This window comes from Asterias amurensis, chromosome 1, assembly GCF_032118995.1.
Source record: "Asterias amurensis chromosome 1, ASM3211899v1".
NCBI lineage: Eukaryota > Metazoa > Echinodermata > Asteroidea > Forcipulatida > Asteriidae > Asterias > Asterias amurensis.
The window spans coordinates 15,614,223-15,633,716 of NC_092648.1; the positions used below are offsets into that span (position 1 = coordinate 15,614,223).

Below are 19,494 nucleotides of genomic sequence, written 5' to 3' on the forward strand. Positions count from 1 at the left end.
AAATTTGTTTTATGTGAATCCACAATTTTTTTTAAATTGTTTTACTTTCAGCCCTATAATTACGTCATGTTGATTGTGGACTTCCCCGAGCTTGTCAAAATCACGTGAAATTTGTTTTACTAGTCTGTCCTCTGTTTATGAGAGAATAGCATGTGTACAACACGTGTAACTAAAAATGTCACGAACTACATGCTAGTCTATGTTTTGACCCCGAGTTAGAAATACAACATTGACCTTCTCGTGTCAACGACCACACCACACGGTTGTTTACGTCGTCGGCTGGTCGTGGAAGTGAAATCAGAAATTATCATCGCGCTGCAAGGGAAGTAACAACAAAGAATTTTGCTGAGCACGGTATCAAAAAAGGGAAAGCTGTAAGTACTCTCCAGGTAATTCCTATGGAGGAATTCTCACTATAAAGACTGTATTAAATATTTGTCAACTCGCTTAATAATGTGTTTAGATCAGACTGCGCTTTCACTTTCAGTTTCATTTACTAATTTCCAATATGCAACTCACTACAGTCGTTTGACCAGTTCTGGATCACTTTTTTAATTCACATTGTTTTTTGTTGCAATCTCTTTGATATCTTAAACAAAAAAGTTTATCAGTTTACCTAAACATGACATAAAACTCACCAAGTATTCACTGACAAAAAAAGATTAGTTCTTTTGAAGAGGCTTTAAGAAAAGTATCGTCACCGGTTTGACCAGTTCAGGATCAGTTGAATCTATTCTGAATCAGTAGAGTGCCCTTTATTGCAAACCCATACTCCCATTCATAAAACTGTCTCTCAAGGACACGAAACTTCAGAGGTGTGTTGGCATGGACTTGGACTTCCTTTCTTTAGTGAATGTCATGCAAGTGTCTTCAATAGCAGCGCAAACACCCAACGACAAAACCACAAAACAACAGCAAAGGCAAATGAAAAAGTGAAGCGAACCTAAAAAGCATTATTGACCCCTCCAGGTTTAATTTTCTCACAAAACAAAAAATCTACAAGAATTTGTTGAAGTAATGTTTCTCAAAATCAACTAAATAAACTTTCTACTGCAGTAGTATGATTTTACCTTACTTAGTAAGTTAGTGCGTCACCATTTGACGCAATGAGATGTTGAGTGATCCCGAACTGGTCAAGGGTAAGTTGCCCCCCCAAAGAAGATTTTGGTAACTTCGTCTCCTCAAAACAACAAGATGACTGCACAGTATTTACAGGAATTTGTTTTAACACATTCTTATCATTTTACATAAATATTTTTTGCCCCGGCACTCGAATTTTAAGGGTAAGAAGTTTTAACAGTGTTTTTCAACCAAAATTTTTAAACAAAAAAATGATACATTTCGCAGACAACCTTCAGGAAAACAGCCAAAACTTATTTGCTGGTGATGTTTGGCACCTTATTTTGGGTTTGTTGGTTTAATGGGTATTAATCTTCACATTTATCAACAGAAAGTGGTAATAATGAGAAGTTATATAACTATTTGGTTATTGCAAAGTTGAAGTGATCCCGAACCGGTCAATGATCCCGAACTGGTCAAATGACTGTACTACACAGTACTACCTCCATGATCAGTGGCTGGTGTGTTGTAGTCGAGTTCCGTCATTTTATGACATTTTGGTGGGTATCAATGGAAAGCTTGTTTTAAGAGAAGTTCACTGGTGTGTAAATCACCTTTATAGCTTCAAATAAAATGGAGTTATGTCATTTTAAAGGATGACCTGTTTGTGTCATTTTAATTTAAAAGGCAGTGGACACTAGTAGTACTGGTAATTACTCAAAATAATTATTATAATAAAACCTTACTTGGTAAGGAGTAAAAGGGGGAGAGGTTGATAGTAATTAGTATAAAACATTGTGAGAAACTGCTCCCTCTGAAGTTACGTAGTTTTTGAGAGAGAAGTAATTTTCCGCAAATTTGATTTCGAGACCTCAGATTTATAAGTTGAGGTTTCGAAATCAAGCATCTGAAACCACACAACTTCGTGTGACAAGGTTTTTTTTTCCTTTCCCAGATCGTTTCACATTCCAAGTAGATACGCTAAACTAAACCAAAGGATGAAAGTCTTGCTGCTTGGGCTGATATCCTTGGTGTACAGTGCCAGTGCTGTCCCTGTGAATGAGAATGAACCTGTTCACTGGGCTCTTCTGGTGGCTGGATCCTCGGGCTGGTACAACTACAGACATCAGGTAAACCAAAAAGGAACTCTTTTGTAGTATTCATATTTTTTGCAAAAAGTAGTTAATGGCCTGACGTTTCGACCCTAGCAGAGCCTTCGAGAAAGACTCTGCTAGGGTCGAAACGTCAGGCCATTAACTACTTTTTGCATTAATACTCTCGGTCCATTTGGTTGGTAAGTTGTTTGCAACAGCTAATTTAATTTTCTCATTCATATTTTTTCTAAGATGATAAGATGATTTACTTGCTGTACATTTGGTTTGTATTAATTGTGTATTAAATTAGGAAGGATGTTGGGTAATTAGTTTCTGAAACAATTGACTAAACTACTTAATATTTCTTAATAATTTACCTAAACTCAGAGTCCTAGACATTTTATGCTAAATGTATTCACCCAGGAAAGTTGCTTTTTTTTCCTTATTTTATAGTTTTTGTTAATTATTAATTACATTTTCGTACTTTCATACAGTTGCTTGACGAAAATTAAACTTGAGAAAATACATGTAGCTGTTGCAAACTGCTTGAAATAAAAATAGGTCATGGCCTGACATTTCGACCCTAGCACAGTCTCTCCTGAAGCCTTTGAGAAATACTCTGCTAGGGTCGAAATGTCAGACCATTTAATCATTTTTGGCGTAAAAAAAATGTACCCTGACATTTTTTAGGACTGTGTAGTAATCTTTCCTAAACTATTTGGCAACAAGGAAGTTGATAGACTGCTGTGAGATATTAAATTATGATATTTTTTTTTAATGAAAAAGTGTAGTGTGTTTCATCATAGAGTGATGGTTTCATCATGATTGCTTTTTTAGTTAACTTGTTCCTGGTCACACACAAAAGTTTTTGATAGACCTTTACATTGTTGATTTATAAACAAATCTTACTGAACAAATTCAAAAAAATTTGCAACTGTCAATTAAATAAAACACCTCCCATAATTGGTTGCTTTCTTCCAACAAATTTAATTTTATGTACCCATGTAACTGTAGCAATCTGTTTTTAGTTTGCACTTATGGCTTTCTGTAGTTTTCCCAGCCGCGGTTGCAAAAAACTCAGGCTCTGTGACGTTGCAAAACCAAGGTCTGTTTGGCTCCTATTTTTGCAAAACACCTTTGTGTTCTAAACCCTGACCCTGCATGGTTGTTAAAGATCATTGTCACAGGCACAGTCCCACTCACAGTCCCAGTCGGTACCAGACTCTATTGAAGCCTCACAGTCATGGGATGCGAGGGTTGACCTGAAGGTCAACTGTGGACTTCACAATTGAAACTAGCCCTGACAATTGAGTTCATGGTTGCAAAATCTTTGCTTGTGTTACGGGTCAATTGCTCTATACTAAGTGGAAACCAGTATCTTTGTTTATTTGTTAGTTAGTTTGAATTAAAACAAAATTAATGGCCTGATGTTTCGACTCAAGCAGCTGGTCTTTCTACAAGGCTAAAATAAAATAAAATAATATAGGCGGAATAAAAAGAAAACTTTTTAGGTATTTTGCTCAGAACAAACTTGTTTTAAAGGCTTATCTTTATTAACCATTTGTTGGAAGCCTTAAGTTTGTGATTGGTTCTGAAATTTGTGCTTATATTTGCTTAGGAAAATGTACTGAGTTTCATTTACGAAGGGGGCATGAATTATTTTCAATTTGAGCTGGGTTTATTTTATGAGAAATTCTGATTTTGCTAAACTCTGTAAATAAGTGAAAGAATGGTTGTGATATACTCTAAAGGAAAGTGCTGATTTTCTGCTATCGTTATTGCAGACTTTTTGCTAACATTTTGAAGAATATTTTACGTTCTTTTCCAGGCTGATGTTTGTCACTCCTACCAGGTTCTGCACAATCATGGCATTCCTGATAGCCACATAGTGGTGATGATGTACGATGACATTGCTCACAATAAAGAGTATGTATTCTTTACATCAGGGTCATCTGCACTCACATTCTTGCCTTTTCATAATAATAATAATGAGTCATTCACAAAAGCAGCACCACAACAGATTGAAGAAATGTTGAAAAATTAGTTATGACGTTTTTTTGTAGGTGTGATGTAAAGTTTTGTTTTAGACTTTACAGTGGACGTTTTTTTCAGTTCAAATTGCTGTACACTTTGTAGACATTTTAAGAGTTCAGGTAAATATTTGATTAATTTTGTATACACTTTTTGGGTGGAAGGGCCTTGGGGTGCAAGTAAACATGTTCAATTCAAATCATAGCCTGTTGCCATGGTTACAGTCCATTTCGTTTTTTGGCCATGTGAGGCCAATTTGGGGGTCTGAAAAACTGGTTTTTAACTCATATTTACAGTTCCACACCACCAAAATGCTATTTTTTTTTTGAAAAACCTTTTATATCACTACATCCTATCACCCTTGGCCTTCCTTGCTTTAAATTTCACACTGTGCTATTTTAGCATCAGCATTAGAGTATGTTTTTAGAACTTGCAAAATCGACATTTTTACCTTATTTTTGGACCCAAAATATCAGTGCCAGGTGTTTCAGAAAAATATCCTTTCAGTTGTGATTAGGGCCAACATTGAAATGAAATGACCAATGTTGGCTCTAATCACAACCGAAAGGAACATTTTCTCGGAGACCCCTGGCAAGTTGATATTTTGGGGTCCAAAAATAGGGTAAACAATTTTGATTTTGCAAGTTCAGAGAGCATACTTTAATGCGGGACCTAAAATAACACAAGGATGAAATTTAAAGCAATAATTATTTTTTTCAAGGGAAGGCTGATGATGATACTTTGTAGTGATATAAAAGTTTTTTTGAAATTTTGCATTTTGGTGGAACTGTAAATATGAGCTAAAAACCAGTTTTTCAGACCCTAAAATTTGCCTCAAAATGGCCAAAAAGCAAAATGGGCAAAGGGCTTTATTTTGAAGTGGTTATGCAATTTTGTTTACTTGCACCACAAGGCCCTTCCACCCACAAAGTATTAAAAAAAATCATTTTTAGACAATGAGCACATTAGTCAAGTATTTACCTGAACTGACCCTTAAACACTGTTTTAGTTTGCTAAATGAGGGATTTTGAAAGGCAATGAAACTGTTTGGAATCTTGAGTTCCTTTAATCACGGTTGGCTTGTGCATAAAGCGCTCGCCTCTTACCAAGGTGACCCCGGTTTGATTCCCGGTCAGGGCCATATGTGAGTTGAGTTGTGCATTGGTTATCTGCTGTGCCACGAGGGTTTCCCAGACTATCCGGTTTTCCTCCCTCAGGAAAAAATCAAACACTTTCAATCTTGGCTGTGCTCCGTGGTCATAATGGGTTGATGTGGCTGGCAGCTGAATGCGCCCTTGCATGCCTGCTTCTCGAACACGTTGTAGCCGCGTCCTTCGCAATTCAGCTCTTAGCTGCGAGTAAGGATGATTAGCCCCCCAAATTATTATTAAGAGGTTGGTCTAGATTAGTACTCTAGACAGTTATTAAGCAGTCCAGAAAGGATATCAGAGGATCCAACTTTACTTATTGAGACTTGTTGTTATTATTATGACTTTCTAAAAGTTTATCCTTTGGCTAGGCCTTCAAAATGTTTAAAAGATGTGCAAGTACATCCACACCAACAAATTTTGTTTCCCCTAATGTCTCTAAAGGCAATGTCTCTAACACTTCCTGTAATCTATGATTTGGAAATTGTTTTAAGGCTGAAACAATTTTACACCTTAAAACAAATTGTTTTTTATTTATCTGCTTTGTCTCCAGAAATAAAATGCCCGGTATTATTATCAACCATCCTAATGGGTCTGATGTATACGCTGGTGTGCCCAAGGATTACACTGGGGAGGTAATTTATGCAAATAGCAGAAGGAATAAGAAATTAAAAGTGTTCAGATGTGGTTGGTTTCTTTTATAGATAACAATACTTTTATTTTTATTGAGATTAACAACAAAGATGAGAATTAAATAAAAGGGTGGAAGAATATTTCAGGAATTTGGGGTTGCTGAGCTCAAAATAAGGGCTTTACTATCATTGTGTCAACTTCTCTTTGTTGCAATATTGGTTTCACATCGCAAACGGACCAGGGATCGCTTTCAAAAAGAGTCCTAACTTAGGACTAGTCCAATAAGGTATTATAAACTTAAGGCTAGTCCTAAGTTTGGATGAGTATCTCGTCCTGAGTCGAGATAAGAGTACTCTCAACTCTTTGTGAAATTGACCCCAGGTGAATTCTAACAAAGGCTCCACATTTTAAAATAACTTATTTGTTCATGACTCGACTATCCCCTCTAAATGCAGCAATGTTTGTGGAAAAGTTCATTTAAAAGAAAAGTGTTTTATTTTCTTAGGACGTGACACCAGAGAACTTTCTGAAGGTCCTACAGGGAGATAAGAGTGGGATGGCAGGCATAGGCAGTGGCAAGGTCATAGAGAGGTAAGAGAACAAATGTATTCCAATTAAAGACACTGGACACTATTGGTAATTTTCAAAGACCAATCTTCTCATTTGGTGTATCTCAACATATGCATTAACTAACAAATCTGTGAAAATCTGAGCTCAATTGGTCGTCGAAGTTGCAAGATAATAATGAAAGAAAAAACACCACTGTGACACGAGGTTGTGTGCTTTCAGATGCTTGATTTCCAGACCTTAAAATCTAATTCTAAGGGGCTCGAAATCAAAATCGTGGAAAATTACTTCTTTCTCAAAAACTACGTTACTTCAGATGGAGCCATTTCTCACAATGTGTTATACTATGAACAGCTCCCCATTACTTGTTACCAAATAAGGTTTTATGCTAATAATTATTTTGGGTAATTACGAATAGTCTCCACTGTAAGTCATTTGTCAGAAATATCAGTATGAAAAACAAGCCAGAACAGGAGTGATATATAAAAAACAATTATTTTGTTTTATATTGGCAGCTTCTTTCTTGAAAGATAGCATCAAAAAGGGGTTAAAGTTAGCATTGAAATATAATATGCCCATGTATTTTCAATAAACAACTCTCTTTCAAACTACTTTTACCCATACTATTTTTACATTATTTGTTCCTAGTTTTAATTCTCTTGTTATTCTTGGTGTTTTAACCTTTACATGTTTTGAACCAATGATTGTGTCAACGTCTGTTTTAACAGTATTAAAGCATAGATTATGCTCTTTGCAAATGTAATTTTTTTAAATGTAAGTGGTCGCGAATGCCGCATTTTGCTTGATTGCATAAAAAATTAAGCGTTCTATTGGGAGCTTCCTACAATCAGTCACATTTCTTTTAGAAAGAAAAATTAACTTAAATAATTCTTTTTTTCTTCAACTGCAGTGGACCCAATGACAATGTTTTTGTCTACTTCTCTGATCATGGAGCCACAGACCTCATTGGTTTCCCATCAGCAGAGGTAACTATAACTCTTACCCTGTCAAGACTGAGCTAAAGACTTTTACTAATAAACAAGCTTATGGCTAATTTGTTTTATGTATATGTACATTGTTATTTTGTATTCTTTGCTGTTCTGGACACCAACGAGAAGACTGAATATTAATTTTTTTTTTTTTTTTTCCCATACACCGATGTGTGTTAGCACTGTATACTCAGTACTTTCCCGAGTCCTGTGAAAAAATATCACAGACATGTTACTCGGGTGGGATTCGAACCCACGGCCATTGCAATTCTAGAGCAGTGTCTTACCAACCTACTGAGTTTGCCCGGTAGCTAGAGGCAGTTCGAATCCTATGAGAAGACTTTGGTAGTATTGCCAATTGTAATACAAATTATTGACCATGTTGTTTTGTAACCAATGAACGGTGTCTTACTCTTTGTTTATATAGCTCATGGAGACAGACCTTAAACAGGCACTGGAGAACATGTCAAAGCAGGATAAATTCAAGAAGGTATAACTTGTTAAGAGTCAGTTCAGGTAAATAATTGACATAGTTGCTCACGGTCAAAAAATGTTTTTTTTAATACTTTGTGGGTGGAAGGGCCTTGGAGTGCAAGTAAACAAAATTGCATTTCAATTCCATATATAGCCCGTTGCCATGGTTACGGCTCATTTTGTTTTTTGGCCATTTTAGGCCGATTTTGGGGTCTGAAAAACTGGTTTTTAGCTCATATTTACAACTCCACCCCGCCAAAATGCAAAATTATTTCAAAAACCCTTTTGTATCTCTACAAACTATCATCCTTGGCCTTCCTTGAGAAAAAAAATTATTGCTTTAAATATCACCCTTGTGCTATTTTTGCACCATGCATTACAGTATGTTTTTAGAAGTTGCAAAATCGAAATTTTTACCCTATTTTTGGACCCCAAAATGTCAACTTGCCAGGGGTCTCAGAAAATTATCCTTTCGGCTGTGATTAGGGCAAACATTGGTCTTTCCATATCTGGTGTCAAAAACTTGGGCAATTGTATCCTGTTGTGACAGTACTGCCTCAAAACTGGACTTTTTTCCCCAAAACGTAAAAAATGCCTTTTTAAGGGTCTTTTCACATAATATCGATAAACGTGTCCACGGTAAAAAAAAAGGAACATTTTTCTCATACTTTGTGGATGGTAGGGACTTGGGGTCCAAATAAACAGCATTTACATCTCAAATCATAATATAACACGTTGCCATGGTAACAGTTTGTTTGTTTTTAGGCCACTTTAGGCCGATTTGGGGGTCTGAAACTGTTTTTTAGTTAATATTTACAACTCCACCCCACCAAAAAACAAGCATATTTCATAAAACCTTTTCCATCACTACAAATTATCATCCTTTGCTTTACTTGAGACAAAAAAGTATCGCTATAGGTTTCACCCTTGTGGTGTTTTAAGATTGTGCATTATAGTATGTTTTTAGAACTTGCAAAATCAACATTTTTACCATATTTTTTGCCCTCAAAATTTCATTTTTGCAGGGGTCTCAGAATATTTTCCTTTCGGTTTTGATCAGGGCCAAAACTTGTCTTTTTATTTCTTTTAAGAAAAACCCGCGCAATTGTATCCTGATGTAACAGAATTGTCTCAAAAATAAACCCTTTTCCCCGAAAACATAGAGAAATGCATTTTGAAATATTTGCTTCATTTTGAATTTACAACATTAAGAAGTTAGTAATAATTCCATCAATCTGGCAGCTTTTCATAAGCACTCTGTAGGCTTAGTGCATTACCAAACATTGATCAGGACTTGTTAATGACCTAAATCTTAGAATTTGCCCCGGCCCCACCCCGGCCCCAACCATGGTGGGGTTCCTTTCAATTGTACTGTTGCAAACAATAAAAGAGTTCAGCAGGTAATGTTTGACAATGTTTTTTGTTGATCGTTGTCAGAGACATATATGCTAATTATGAACTAGTAAGATAGTGAATGGAAAAAATAATCAAACTAGCCCGAATAAACTTTCGTCACTGCAAATGCATCTTACTTATTTATGTTGAGCAGGTGCAAGTATTTACAACTTCTATCCGTGTTGTTTCATTAAAGGAACACACGTTGCCTTGGATCGGTAGAGTTGGTCTTTGAAAAGCGTTTGTAAACGTTTATTACAAAATGCATATGATTAGAAAGATATTTTAAAAGTAGAATATAATGATCCAGACAAGTATCACTCAAAAACATCTTTCTAACCATGCATTTTATAACAAGCGGTTACAAACGCATTTCAAAGACCAACTTGACCGATCCCTGGCAACGTGTTCCTTTTAAATGATCTCTTACGCTCGTCATGCAAATCGTTAGTATCATTGTTTTTGACATGATTGGATGCTCCAAACCATCTGCCTCAAGCACAGAAACTACATTGTTGATGATCTCTATGAAAAGTTTTACATTTGGTAGCAGGCAGGGACCAAGTTGAGTAGGCCCTGTATTAAAGACAACTTGTAAAGAATGCTCTTCGCACTCTACTTGCAATGGGAATCATACCTGTACAACAGGTAGTAGCCAAATCAAGAACTCTCAGTGGCAAAGCATTGGTTATGGTTTGGTTGGATACCATTATGTTTAAACACAAACTTTGTATTCATTACTCAAAGGGCATAGAAACAGTGCCAGATTTTTAACAAGCATGCATTGTTTTTGGAAAAATTACTATACTTAAGGCATGATCAGTCGCAACAGGATACAATAAACACAGTGTTTCTACCCAGAAGACATGAAAACACCAATAACAACCGAAAGGGACAATTTTTAAAAAAAGAGGCGCTATTCACAAAACATTGTTTTATGCAATGTCAAGAAATATGATTGGGGCTGGGCCTGGCAAATTCTAAAATTCATCAATCGTTCCTGATCAATGTTGGGTAATCCACTAAGCCTATAGAGTGCTTAGGAAAAGCTGCAAGATTGATAGAATTATTACTTTTTAATGTTCGAAATTCAGTATGAAGAAAAAAAACAATTCAAAATGCATTTTTCTGTTTGGGGAAAAAAGTCTATTTTTGAGACAGTACTGTTAACATCAGGATACACTTGCCCAAGTTTTTTTACCAGAAAAAAAAGACAAATTTTGGACCTGATCAAAACCGAAAGGAAAATATTCTGAGACCCCTGAAAAAAATGAAATTTTGAGGGCCAAAAATATGGTAAAAATGTTGATTTTGCAAGTTCTAAAAACATATTCTAATGCATGTTCTAAAAATAGCTAAAGAGTGAATTTTATAGCAATATTTTCTTGTCCCAAGTAAAGCCAAGGATGATACTTTGTAGTGATGGAAAAGGTTTTATGAAATATTTTTTATTTTGGTGGGGTGGAGTTGTAAATAATAACTAAAAAACAGTTTTTTCAGACCCCAAAATTGGTCTAAAGTGGCCTAAACACAAACGGTTACCATGGCAACGTGTTATATTATGATTTAAAATGTAACTGCTGTTTATTTGGACCCCAAGTCCCTACCATCCACAAAGTATAAGAAAAATATTCCTTTTTTTTTACCGTGGACACGTATGTCGATATTATGTGAAAAGACCCTTAAAAAGGCATTTTTCACGCTTTGGGGAAAAAAGTCTAGTTTTGAGGCAGTACTGTCACAACAGGATACAATTGCCCAAGTTTTTGACACCAGATATGGAAAGACCAATGTTTGCCCTAATCACAGCCGAAAGTAAAATTTTCTGAGACCCCTGGCAAGTTGACATTTTGGGGTCCAAAAATAGGGTAAAAATGTCGATTTTGCAAGTTCTAAAAACATACTGTAATGCATGATGCAAAAATAGCACAAGGGTGATAATTAAAGCAATAATTGTTTTTCTCAAGGAAGGCCAAGGATGATACTTTGTAGTGATATAAAAGGTTTTTTGAAATAATTTTGCATTTTGGTGGGGTGGAGTTGTAAATATGAGCTAAAAACCAGTTTTTCAGACCTCAAAATCGGCCTAAAATGGCCAAAAAACAAAATGAGCTGTAACCATGGCAACGGGCTATATACGGAATTAAAAATGCAATTTTGTTTACTTGCACCCCAAGGCCCTTCCACCCACAAAGTATAAAAAAAAAAATCATTTTTTGACCGTGAGCAACTATGTCAATTATTTACCTGAACTGACTCTCAATTGTTTTTAAAACTTTTATTTGTATGTTTGGTTCGGTGGGTTGTTTTTTGCGGGTGTGGGGTGTTTTTGTTTTATTTATTGAGGAAATTGGTTGCTGTTACTTTTCATGTTTTTTGCATTATCTTCTTTAATTTCTTCAAACTTGTTTTTCCCTGTTCTCTTGAAAACATATTGCCAACCACCCCGTAAGCCTACACAACACATGTAAATTTAATTTACATACCTTTATCAGACTTTCAGATGTATCAATCTTAATTTCTTAGCAAAATGTGTCGCCAAAATACACGGTCACTATGGCATAACTGATAACTCATCTCGTGATCAATCTTAGTGCCTTGTGAAATCAAGGCCCAGATGTAGTATTCTTAATTTTAGATTGTGAAATATATTTAAATTTTGTTTGGACAAATTTAGCAGACTTTTCAACAAGAAACCTGCTTTGAAATTTTTACAATTCTGGAGCCTGCAGTAGTGATTCTAGCATAAGAAAAGTTTCTTTTCAAAGAAAAACCCAATTTTTTGTAGTCCTAAGTTCTTACATCACCTGTTTTTTTTTTCTTCCATCTAAAATTGTATACCAACTGTACGAAGACAGTCCTAAGCTTCCTTTCCTATTTTTCCCGTAGTTTGTGTTTTATTTAGAGGCTTGTGAGTCTGGTTCCATGTTTAACAACTTCAAAATCAAGGATCTCTATGTGACAACGGCATCAGCACCAGATGAATCCTCGTATGCTTGCTACTTTGATGAAAAGCTGGGTACTTATCTTGGGGATGTGTACAGTGTGAGATGGATGGAGGACTCAGATAAGGTATTCTTAATTGTCCTGAATTTTTTATATTTCTTTTTAAGGGGGAGGGGGGAGCTTTGTATGTCTTAAAGAAAGGGTCATCATTTGGTAATGACTCTGAAAAATAACCTGTTGTTTCTATGCAATAGCTTTGTTGTTAACTGTTTCTGAGCAAATTTGTTTGAATTCCTTAATCTAAAACCACTTTCCTTGGAAGGGAATAGTTTACACTATTGTGTAAAAATGTGATACACTATCAACAGCTGCAGTGCTTCTTACCAAGTAAGTGTTTATGGTCAGTTATTTTTTTGAAGTCACCCTTAAAAGGGAAGGTACACGTTTGGGAATTGACAAAGACCAGTCTTCTCACTTAGTGTATCCCATCAATCAGTCATCGAAGTTGCGAGAAAATTATGAAAGAAAAAACACCCTTTTTTGACAAATTTGTGTGCGCTCAGAGAGGAATAAAAGACTTCTAGCTAGAAGTTTTTTATTACTTTAGTGAGAAATTACCTTTTTCTCAAAAACTATGTTACTTCAGAGGGAGTTGTTTCCCACCATGTTTTATACTATCAACAGCTCCCCACTGCTTGTCACCAAGTCAGTTTTTAAGTTAAAATTTGTTTTGAGTATAACTACCAAACGTGTACCATCCCTTTAAATAAAAGCAATACATGACCTAGTTATCAGACATCAAGTTATCCTGGAAATTGAGATTGGAATATTGTCCTCTTACAGGCAAACTTCAACACGGAAACCCTTCTGAAGCAATTCAAAGCCATTCGAAGAGAAACCAACACGAGTCATGTTGAAAAATACGGAGACCTGTCTATTGATAGAGATACCCTCGGAGAGTACCAAGGATCGGGGTCAAAGTTCAACAATGTTCAAGTTGTTGACCTTGCCGATAAACCAGTAAGTTGAAACAAACAGTAAGCTGATCAGATGTAAGAGAAATCAGAGAAAAGAAAACCCAAACAAAATATTAGCATTTATTCAAAGAAATTTGGTTAAATTGCCCTTGTGTTTTACACTGTTTCAGTTATAATTACAATTGGGGGGAGAAGGTATGGAAAAGTTTCCTTATGGCCCCCACCACTTTTTCGTTTGATATGAAATAATATAGTATCTAATTTACCTCATTTATGAGACATCCCGTTTTGTAAAAATCTGTGAAAAGGTGGTGGTGCCATACGTATTAAAGTTATCCGAAGGTATTTTGTTTTCTTATTTAAAAAATGTTTTGCATGTAGATCCTGATATTTAATTATTTTGCTTTTGCAGTTAGGAGCAGTCCCAAGTCCGGAGGTTCCCATGGCAATCTTACATCACCAGTTAATGGCAGCCAAAGATCCACGTCAACGCAATGAAATTCTCCAGAAAATAGTTCAACTCGGACAGGTAAGAAGAGAAAATACACTACACAGTTGTCAAAGAATGCAGACTTAGTCAGGGCACAAACTTAGGGGGAAAAACCACAAGATCACAGGGCTTGTAGCTCAGAGTATTTACTTTATTTGCAAGTCAAGAATTAAAATGAGAAGAGACTAGATTAGATTCTAAACTGTTTTATTCGAACAAACACTAAGAAAAGATTGACCTCTTACGTTGGTTGGATGATACCGGGCAGGATTAAAAGATATTAATGTGAGATTCAAACTCCACATTTGAAATTGAACTTCATTCTTTTGAGACAAAGATGTTGATTTGCAAAGAAAAAAAACAATGGACTTGTCCTGTCTTGAGTTTACTGACCCGACCCTGAAATCACTTTCCTTGGGCCGTTGGTTAAGTTTGTTTGTTTGTTTGTTTGTTTTATTTCCATTCATACAACAAATAATATCAATTCATACGAGGTTGAATAAATATGTATGAATGGGGGTGTCATCCGAGAGATGGACAGCAAGGCCTTCAGTAGTGGAGCACCCAAGACTGCTAAGTGTAAATTTCGAGCCCTGCTTAATAACTTTAAGGGCCTTTTCAGGCAAGGCACTTTTGAAAGGGATGTTTAAGCAACCCATACCAGACACTGGTAGATGGCGTAAAATTAATTTGGACTGACACAACTTCCGAGAGCTCCATGAATCGGCCGGTAACCGCAAAACACTTTGTAATTGTGATTGTAACTATTAAATTCCATAGGCCCAACAAAAGATGATGTCAGTTCTACAGTCTACTGTCTCAATACTCCTTGATGGAGATCTTGTAGATAAGGTGATGTCCAGACAAGGTGTTCAGGTGACAAACTGGGACTGCTACAAGACGTCTGTTCGTTACTTCTCAGACAGATGTTTCCCATTTAGGGAGGTCAGTGTGTTGCTCTTTATCTATATCTTTTTTTCTTGTATATAAATAATTTGTTTTGTTAAAGAAAAGGTACACGTTTGGTTATTACTCAAAACAAATATTAACTTAAAAACTGACTTGGTAACGAGCATTGGAGAGCTGTTGGTAGTACAAAACATTGTGAGAAACGGCTCCCTCTGAAGTAGCATAGATTTTGAAATAGAGGTAATTTCTCACTAAAATAATAAACAAATTCTAGCTAGAAGTCTTTTATTCCTATCTGAAAACACACAAATTCGTCCAACAAGGATGTTTTTTCTTTCATCATTTTCTCCCAACTCCGATGACCAGTTGAGCTCAAATTTTTACAGTTTTGTTATTTTATGCATATGTTGAGATACACCAATTGAGAGGGCTGGTCTTTGACATTTACCAAAAGTGTACCTTCCCTTTAACAACTTCTTGGTGTAATTCTTTTTCCCTTTTATTAAATAATTTGTTTTTACTGTGGTAATTTGTTGTGGCTGGAACCTTATCATTTTACCTTCTCTATTTAGTTATTCTTTTCATTGTTACTATTTTGCATACAGTTGGTACTGTGTTTAAACATTTTAATGTATGTTAAACCATTGTAACGTTCTAGCAATTAACAAAACTTATGACGGGACTAATAGCGTAACTAAAATGAAACAGTAAACATTGAATTGATGTAAAAAAAATAATTGTGCAGTTTTACTAGAGGTTGACTTCATTGTGATATAACACCATATGATTTTAAAATCACTGTCTCTGCATACTCCTGGTATGGTATTGTAGATCATTGTTAGTTTGTATCTTGGTTTCTAGAGTATTTTTTTCATCCTTTTTTTCAATGCTTAAAGCTCATCAAGGGATGCTATATAAATACTGTTTTATATTAAATGAGTACAAACAAATACATCCATTTATAGGGGAAAAAAAGGGGAAAGGGAAGAATCCAGGGAAAAAAAACAGCGGGAAAATTATAGCCAATCAAAGTTTCTATTTTAGAAACAATTGGTGTTTATGAGCAATTTGTAGGGAGAGGAAGAAAAGTCGTCAGGAAAATGTTCTTAAAAGAACAGGTAGGGAGTGGGTAAAAATAAAATGGATATGGTTAAAACAATTAAAAACAAGATACAAGCATTACAAGTTTAAACAGTTAAAAGCAAGATACAATCAATACTGTTTTACATTAATAGTACTATTTTTTTTCATTTGCGTTATTAGAATGACTTTGCCCTCTCACTGATGTACATCCTAGCTAATCTGTGTGAGCGACAAGAGGTGTCTACAGATATGTAAGTTTCTATACCTTATCTTTAACTTCACTTCCCATCGTTAAAGGCAGTGGACACTATTGGTAATTACTCAAAATGATTCTAACATGTAGCATAAAAACTAAGTTGTTAACAAGCAATGGGGAGCTGTTGATAGTATAAACCATTGTGAGAAACGCCTCCCTCTGAAGTAACGTAGTTTTCAAGAAATAGAAGTAATTTAACTTGATTTCGAGACCTCGTAATAAGATTTTGAGGTCCCGAAATGAAGCATCTGAAAGCACACAACTTCGAGTGACATGGGTGTTTTTTCTTCCATTATTATCTCGCAACTTCGACGACCAATTGAGTTCAAATTTTTACAAGTTTGTTATTTTGTGCATGTTGAGATATACCAAGTGAGAAGACTGGTCTTTGACAACACTCAAAATCGCCAGTGTCTTTAAGATTTTGTTATGTTTAGAATGACTCCCCCACTGGAATGTATTATTGATTACATACTGTCAGTCGTTGTCAGATAATCTTCCTCCTGATTTCAAAAATTTGCTCACAATTTGTCTCATCCAAACTTATTGCGTCTATTAGTAGGGTGTGTGTTTGTTTGTTTGTTCTTTCTTTTTGTGTACTATATGACTTCTTTTGTTGTGAAGCATTTTTTATACATTTTGTGAAAGAATGCAAATTAAAAGTGCTTTGATTATTATTTAGTGTTTAAAATGTAAATCTTAACTTTTATACATCATTACCACCAAACTAATAAAATTACATTTTTCCCAATCAGGATACTGTCATCTTTTGATAAGCACTGCAAGTAAAATCCTAGACATCAATGATCTGCTTCTGGCTGCAACAAAGTGAGTAAGCTGTTGACACCTGAAACACTTCGGATTTTAAAGATCATAATTGGTTTTCTTTAAGTACTTTTGTAACAACTCAACCTAATTCATTTCAATTAAACTCTTAATTCAAGCTACTTGTAATTGTGCTGTAAAGCAAAGGAGTCTGCCTCTCACATCTATTTGTCATTTTGTGGCTATTCATATTTTGCTATTGAACATACAATATTGAAATAGCGAATGTTTTAGCTTATAACTAAACCTTCTACAGGTCATTGAACTGGCCTCTTGTGGTTGAACTTAACATCATTAAAGGGAGGTACACATTTGGTAATAACTCAAAACAAATATTAACTTAAAAACTGACTTGGTAACGGGCATTGGAGAGCTGTTGATAGTATAAAACATTGTGGGAAACGACTCCCTCTGAAAAAACGTAGTTTTTGAGAAGCAGGTTATTTCTCACTAAAATAATAAAATACTTCTAGCTAGAAGTCTTTTATTCCTATCTGAAAGCAAACAAATTGTCTAGCAAGGGCGTTTTTTCTTTCATCATTTTCTCCCAACTTCGATGACCAATTGAGCCCAAATTTTCACAGGCTTGTTATTTTATGGTTATGATGGGATACACCAAGTGAGAAGAATGGTCTTTGGCAATTACCAAACCTGTACCTTCCCTTTAAGGGCCATGGTGAAGGTGTGCTGCAATGTTATTGTTTAAATTTAAAAGATTACATACATTCCTGTTTTCAAGAAACATACAAAACTAGTTCTGAATTCATGATATTTAAGTTTAGCTTCAAATTTTTTTTTTAAATGTCCTGATTATTTGTTTTCATACTTTTACAAGGGCTGCATTTATCATCTTTTATAACTGGACTTGATCGTTTATGGTATTTTTTCCAAAGAAGTAGTGAGCATCAAACAAGACAACTTTCTATTTTTTTAAATTAATTTATTAATTGTTTTGGCAATTGTTTGATCAAGTAAAGCGATCTGTTACTTATTTGCAATCTGAAATTTTCCAATCAACTTAATACCATCCTTTTTGTATATTTTTATTGAAATTCTTATAGGGTGCATAAAAGTATGATTTGATCATGAATGATCAGGTAGCAAAGGTTGAGTTTTTTTATCTGAAATAAAATGAAATAACTACTGAAGCTGTTTAGTTATTTCGTGTTGGTTGTAGGTAAAGTTCTATAGTCTATTATTGTTTGTTTGGTAGAAGAGAAGGGGTTTTAATTAATTACACAAATATTGATAACAATACAAATTTGTAATTCTCAAGGTATGGTTTAAAAGCCATGTGAGAACTATCCTGTCTGAATCACAATGTTTCTATGTTTCTTGAAACTATTTAGTTTTACCTTGAAGGTTTTTCCACTGATGAGTGAAAGCACTGTATACTCAGTGATGTCCCGAGTTCCATGAAAATCACAGGCATACAACTCGGATTCGAACCCTTGACCTTTTCCAATCTAGAGCAGATGTCTTACCCACTAAACCATCGAGCTCAGTAGCTATGAGGCAGTTCAAAACCATGTATTATACAAGCAAATTTAACTTATTAATTTTGAAGTCAAGCATTTAAAGTAATCTGTGGAAATTGACATACTTGTCTTTATCTCTTACATTTAGTTTTGATTTGTTAAATTATAATGGCTGTATTCAGTACTCAGTTATCAGTAGTTTTTTTTGCATGTTCACCAAGTGACTGTAATTCGTATTTTTTTGTTTAGATAATTAAAGACAGTAGACACTATTGGTAATTGTCAAAGACTAGTCTTCACAGTTGGTGTGTCTCAACATATGCATAAAATAACAGACCTGTAAACATTTTAGCTCAATCGGTCGTTGAGTTTGCGAATTCAAAACTTGAGGTCTCGAAATCAAATTCGTGGAAAATTACTTCTTTCCTGAAAACTACGTCACTTCGGAGGGAGCTGTTTCTCACAATGTTTTATACCATCAACCGCTCCCCATTACTCGTAATCAAGAAAGGTTTTATGATGATAATTATTTTGAGTAATTACCAATAGTGTCCTCTGCCTTAAGAGTAAAACAAAAATAGTTTGAAAATTTGCTTTATCAAATTGAGCAATTAATAAGAGTAGAGTGGAACCAGTCACTGAAATTTACATAACATAAATAGTTTGCTGCTATCCTGCTTAATTTGCGTAATGTTTGTTTTCAGTTTGGTTTGTTTACGTTTACTTCAATGCTGCTATAACCAACAAAATGTTATAATTAAAATCAAATTGACACAAGGCAATTCATTTGGCAACTCAATTATATCTGAAATTGTGAAAAGGTATATTGCGCTATCATGTATTTACAAATATTTTAAATAAATTTAAAATAAAATTGAAGTTTGTAAAAAAAAATTTATTGTCTGCCCTTTTCTTCCACTTTAAACAACCACACCATTGATCTGTTTTAAAATATGTGGTGTGGTTTTGAAAATACTGGGGTTAATGAAATAGCATGTAAAATACTTTGGAATCATACAAGAAATGCAGTCACTGATTGTGTGCATCATCAACAAAGTATACAATTTATAGGGCCTGGCTGAGCTTTGAGCTGTTTTGTGTTTCTTTTACTCTTTTTGTTCTCTTTCTTTAACAATTTTG

General features: G+C 34.9%; 1 protein-coding gene across 2 annotated transcripts; it reads left to right on the top strand.

Moving 5' to 3' along the window:
• The first annotated feature begins 219 nt into the window (after window positions 1-219).
• Window positions 220-19,248, top strand: LOC139947254 (legumain-like). Of its 2 annotated transcripts, none has more exons than XM_071945143.1 (13): window positions 220-374; window positions 2,015-2,189; window positions 3,982-4,079; window positions 5,886-5,967; window positions 6,471-6,556; window positions 7,443-7,518; window positions 7,949-8,011; window positions 12,280-12,462; window positions 13,180-13,356; window positions 13,726-13,842; window positions 14,584-14,748; window positions 15,976-16,046; window positions 16,807-19,248. In XM_071945143.1, exons 2-13 carry the CDS (start codon window positions 2,058-2,060, stop codon window positions 16,838-16,840), a joined length of 1,284 nt encoding a protein of 427 aa, XP_071801244.1. In that variant the 5' UTR covers window positions 220-374; window positions 2,015-2,057; the 3' UTR covers window positions 16,841-19,248. The 2 variants fall into 2 exon arrangements, with proteins under 2 accessions (XP_071801244.1, XP_071801252.1); XM_071945151.1 differs by having other exon boundaries at window positions 249-389.
• Window positions 19,249-19,494: the final 246 nt, after the last annotated feature.

What these genes read in the sequence shown, in the direction of transcription:
- LOC139947254 (XM_071945143.1), top strand. Translation starts at nt 2,058, where the DNA reads ATGAAAGTCTTGCTGCTTGGGCTGATATCCTTGGTGTACAGTGCCAGT. An exon ending in CCAAGGATTACACTGGGGAG is followed by an intron (nt 5,968 to 6,470) that starts GTAATTTATGCA and finishes TTATTTTCTTAG; the next exon opens with GACGTGACACCAGAGAACTT. An exon ending in GGATGGAGGACTCAGATAAG is followed by an intron (nt 12,463 to 13,179) that starts GTATTCTTAATT and finishes GTCCTCTTACAG; the next exon opens with GCAAACTTCAACACGGAAAC.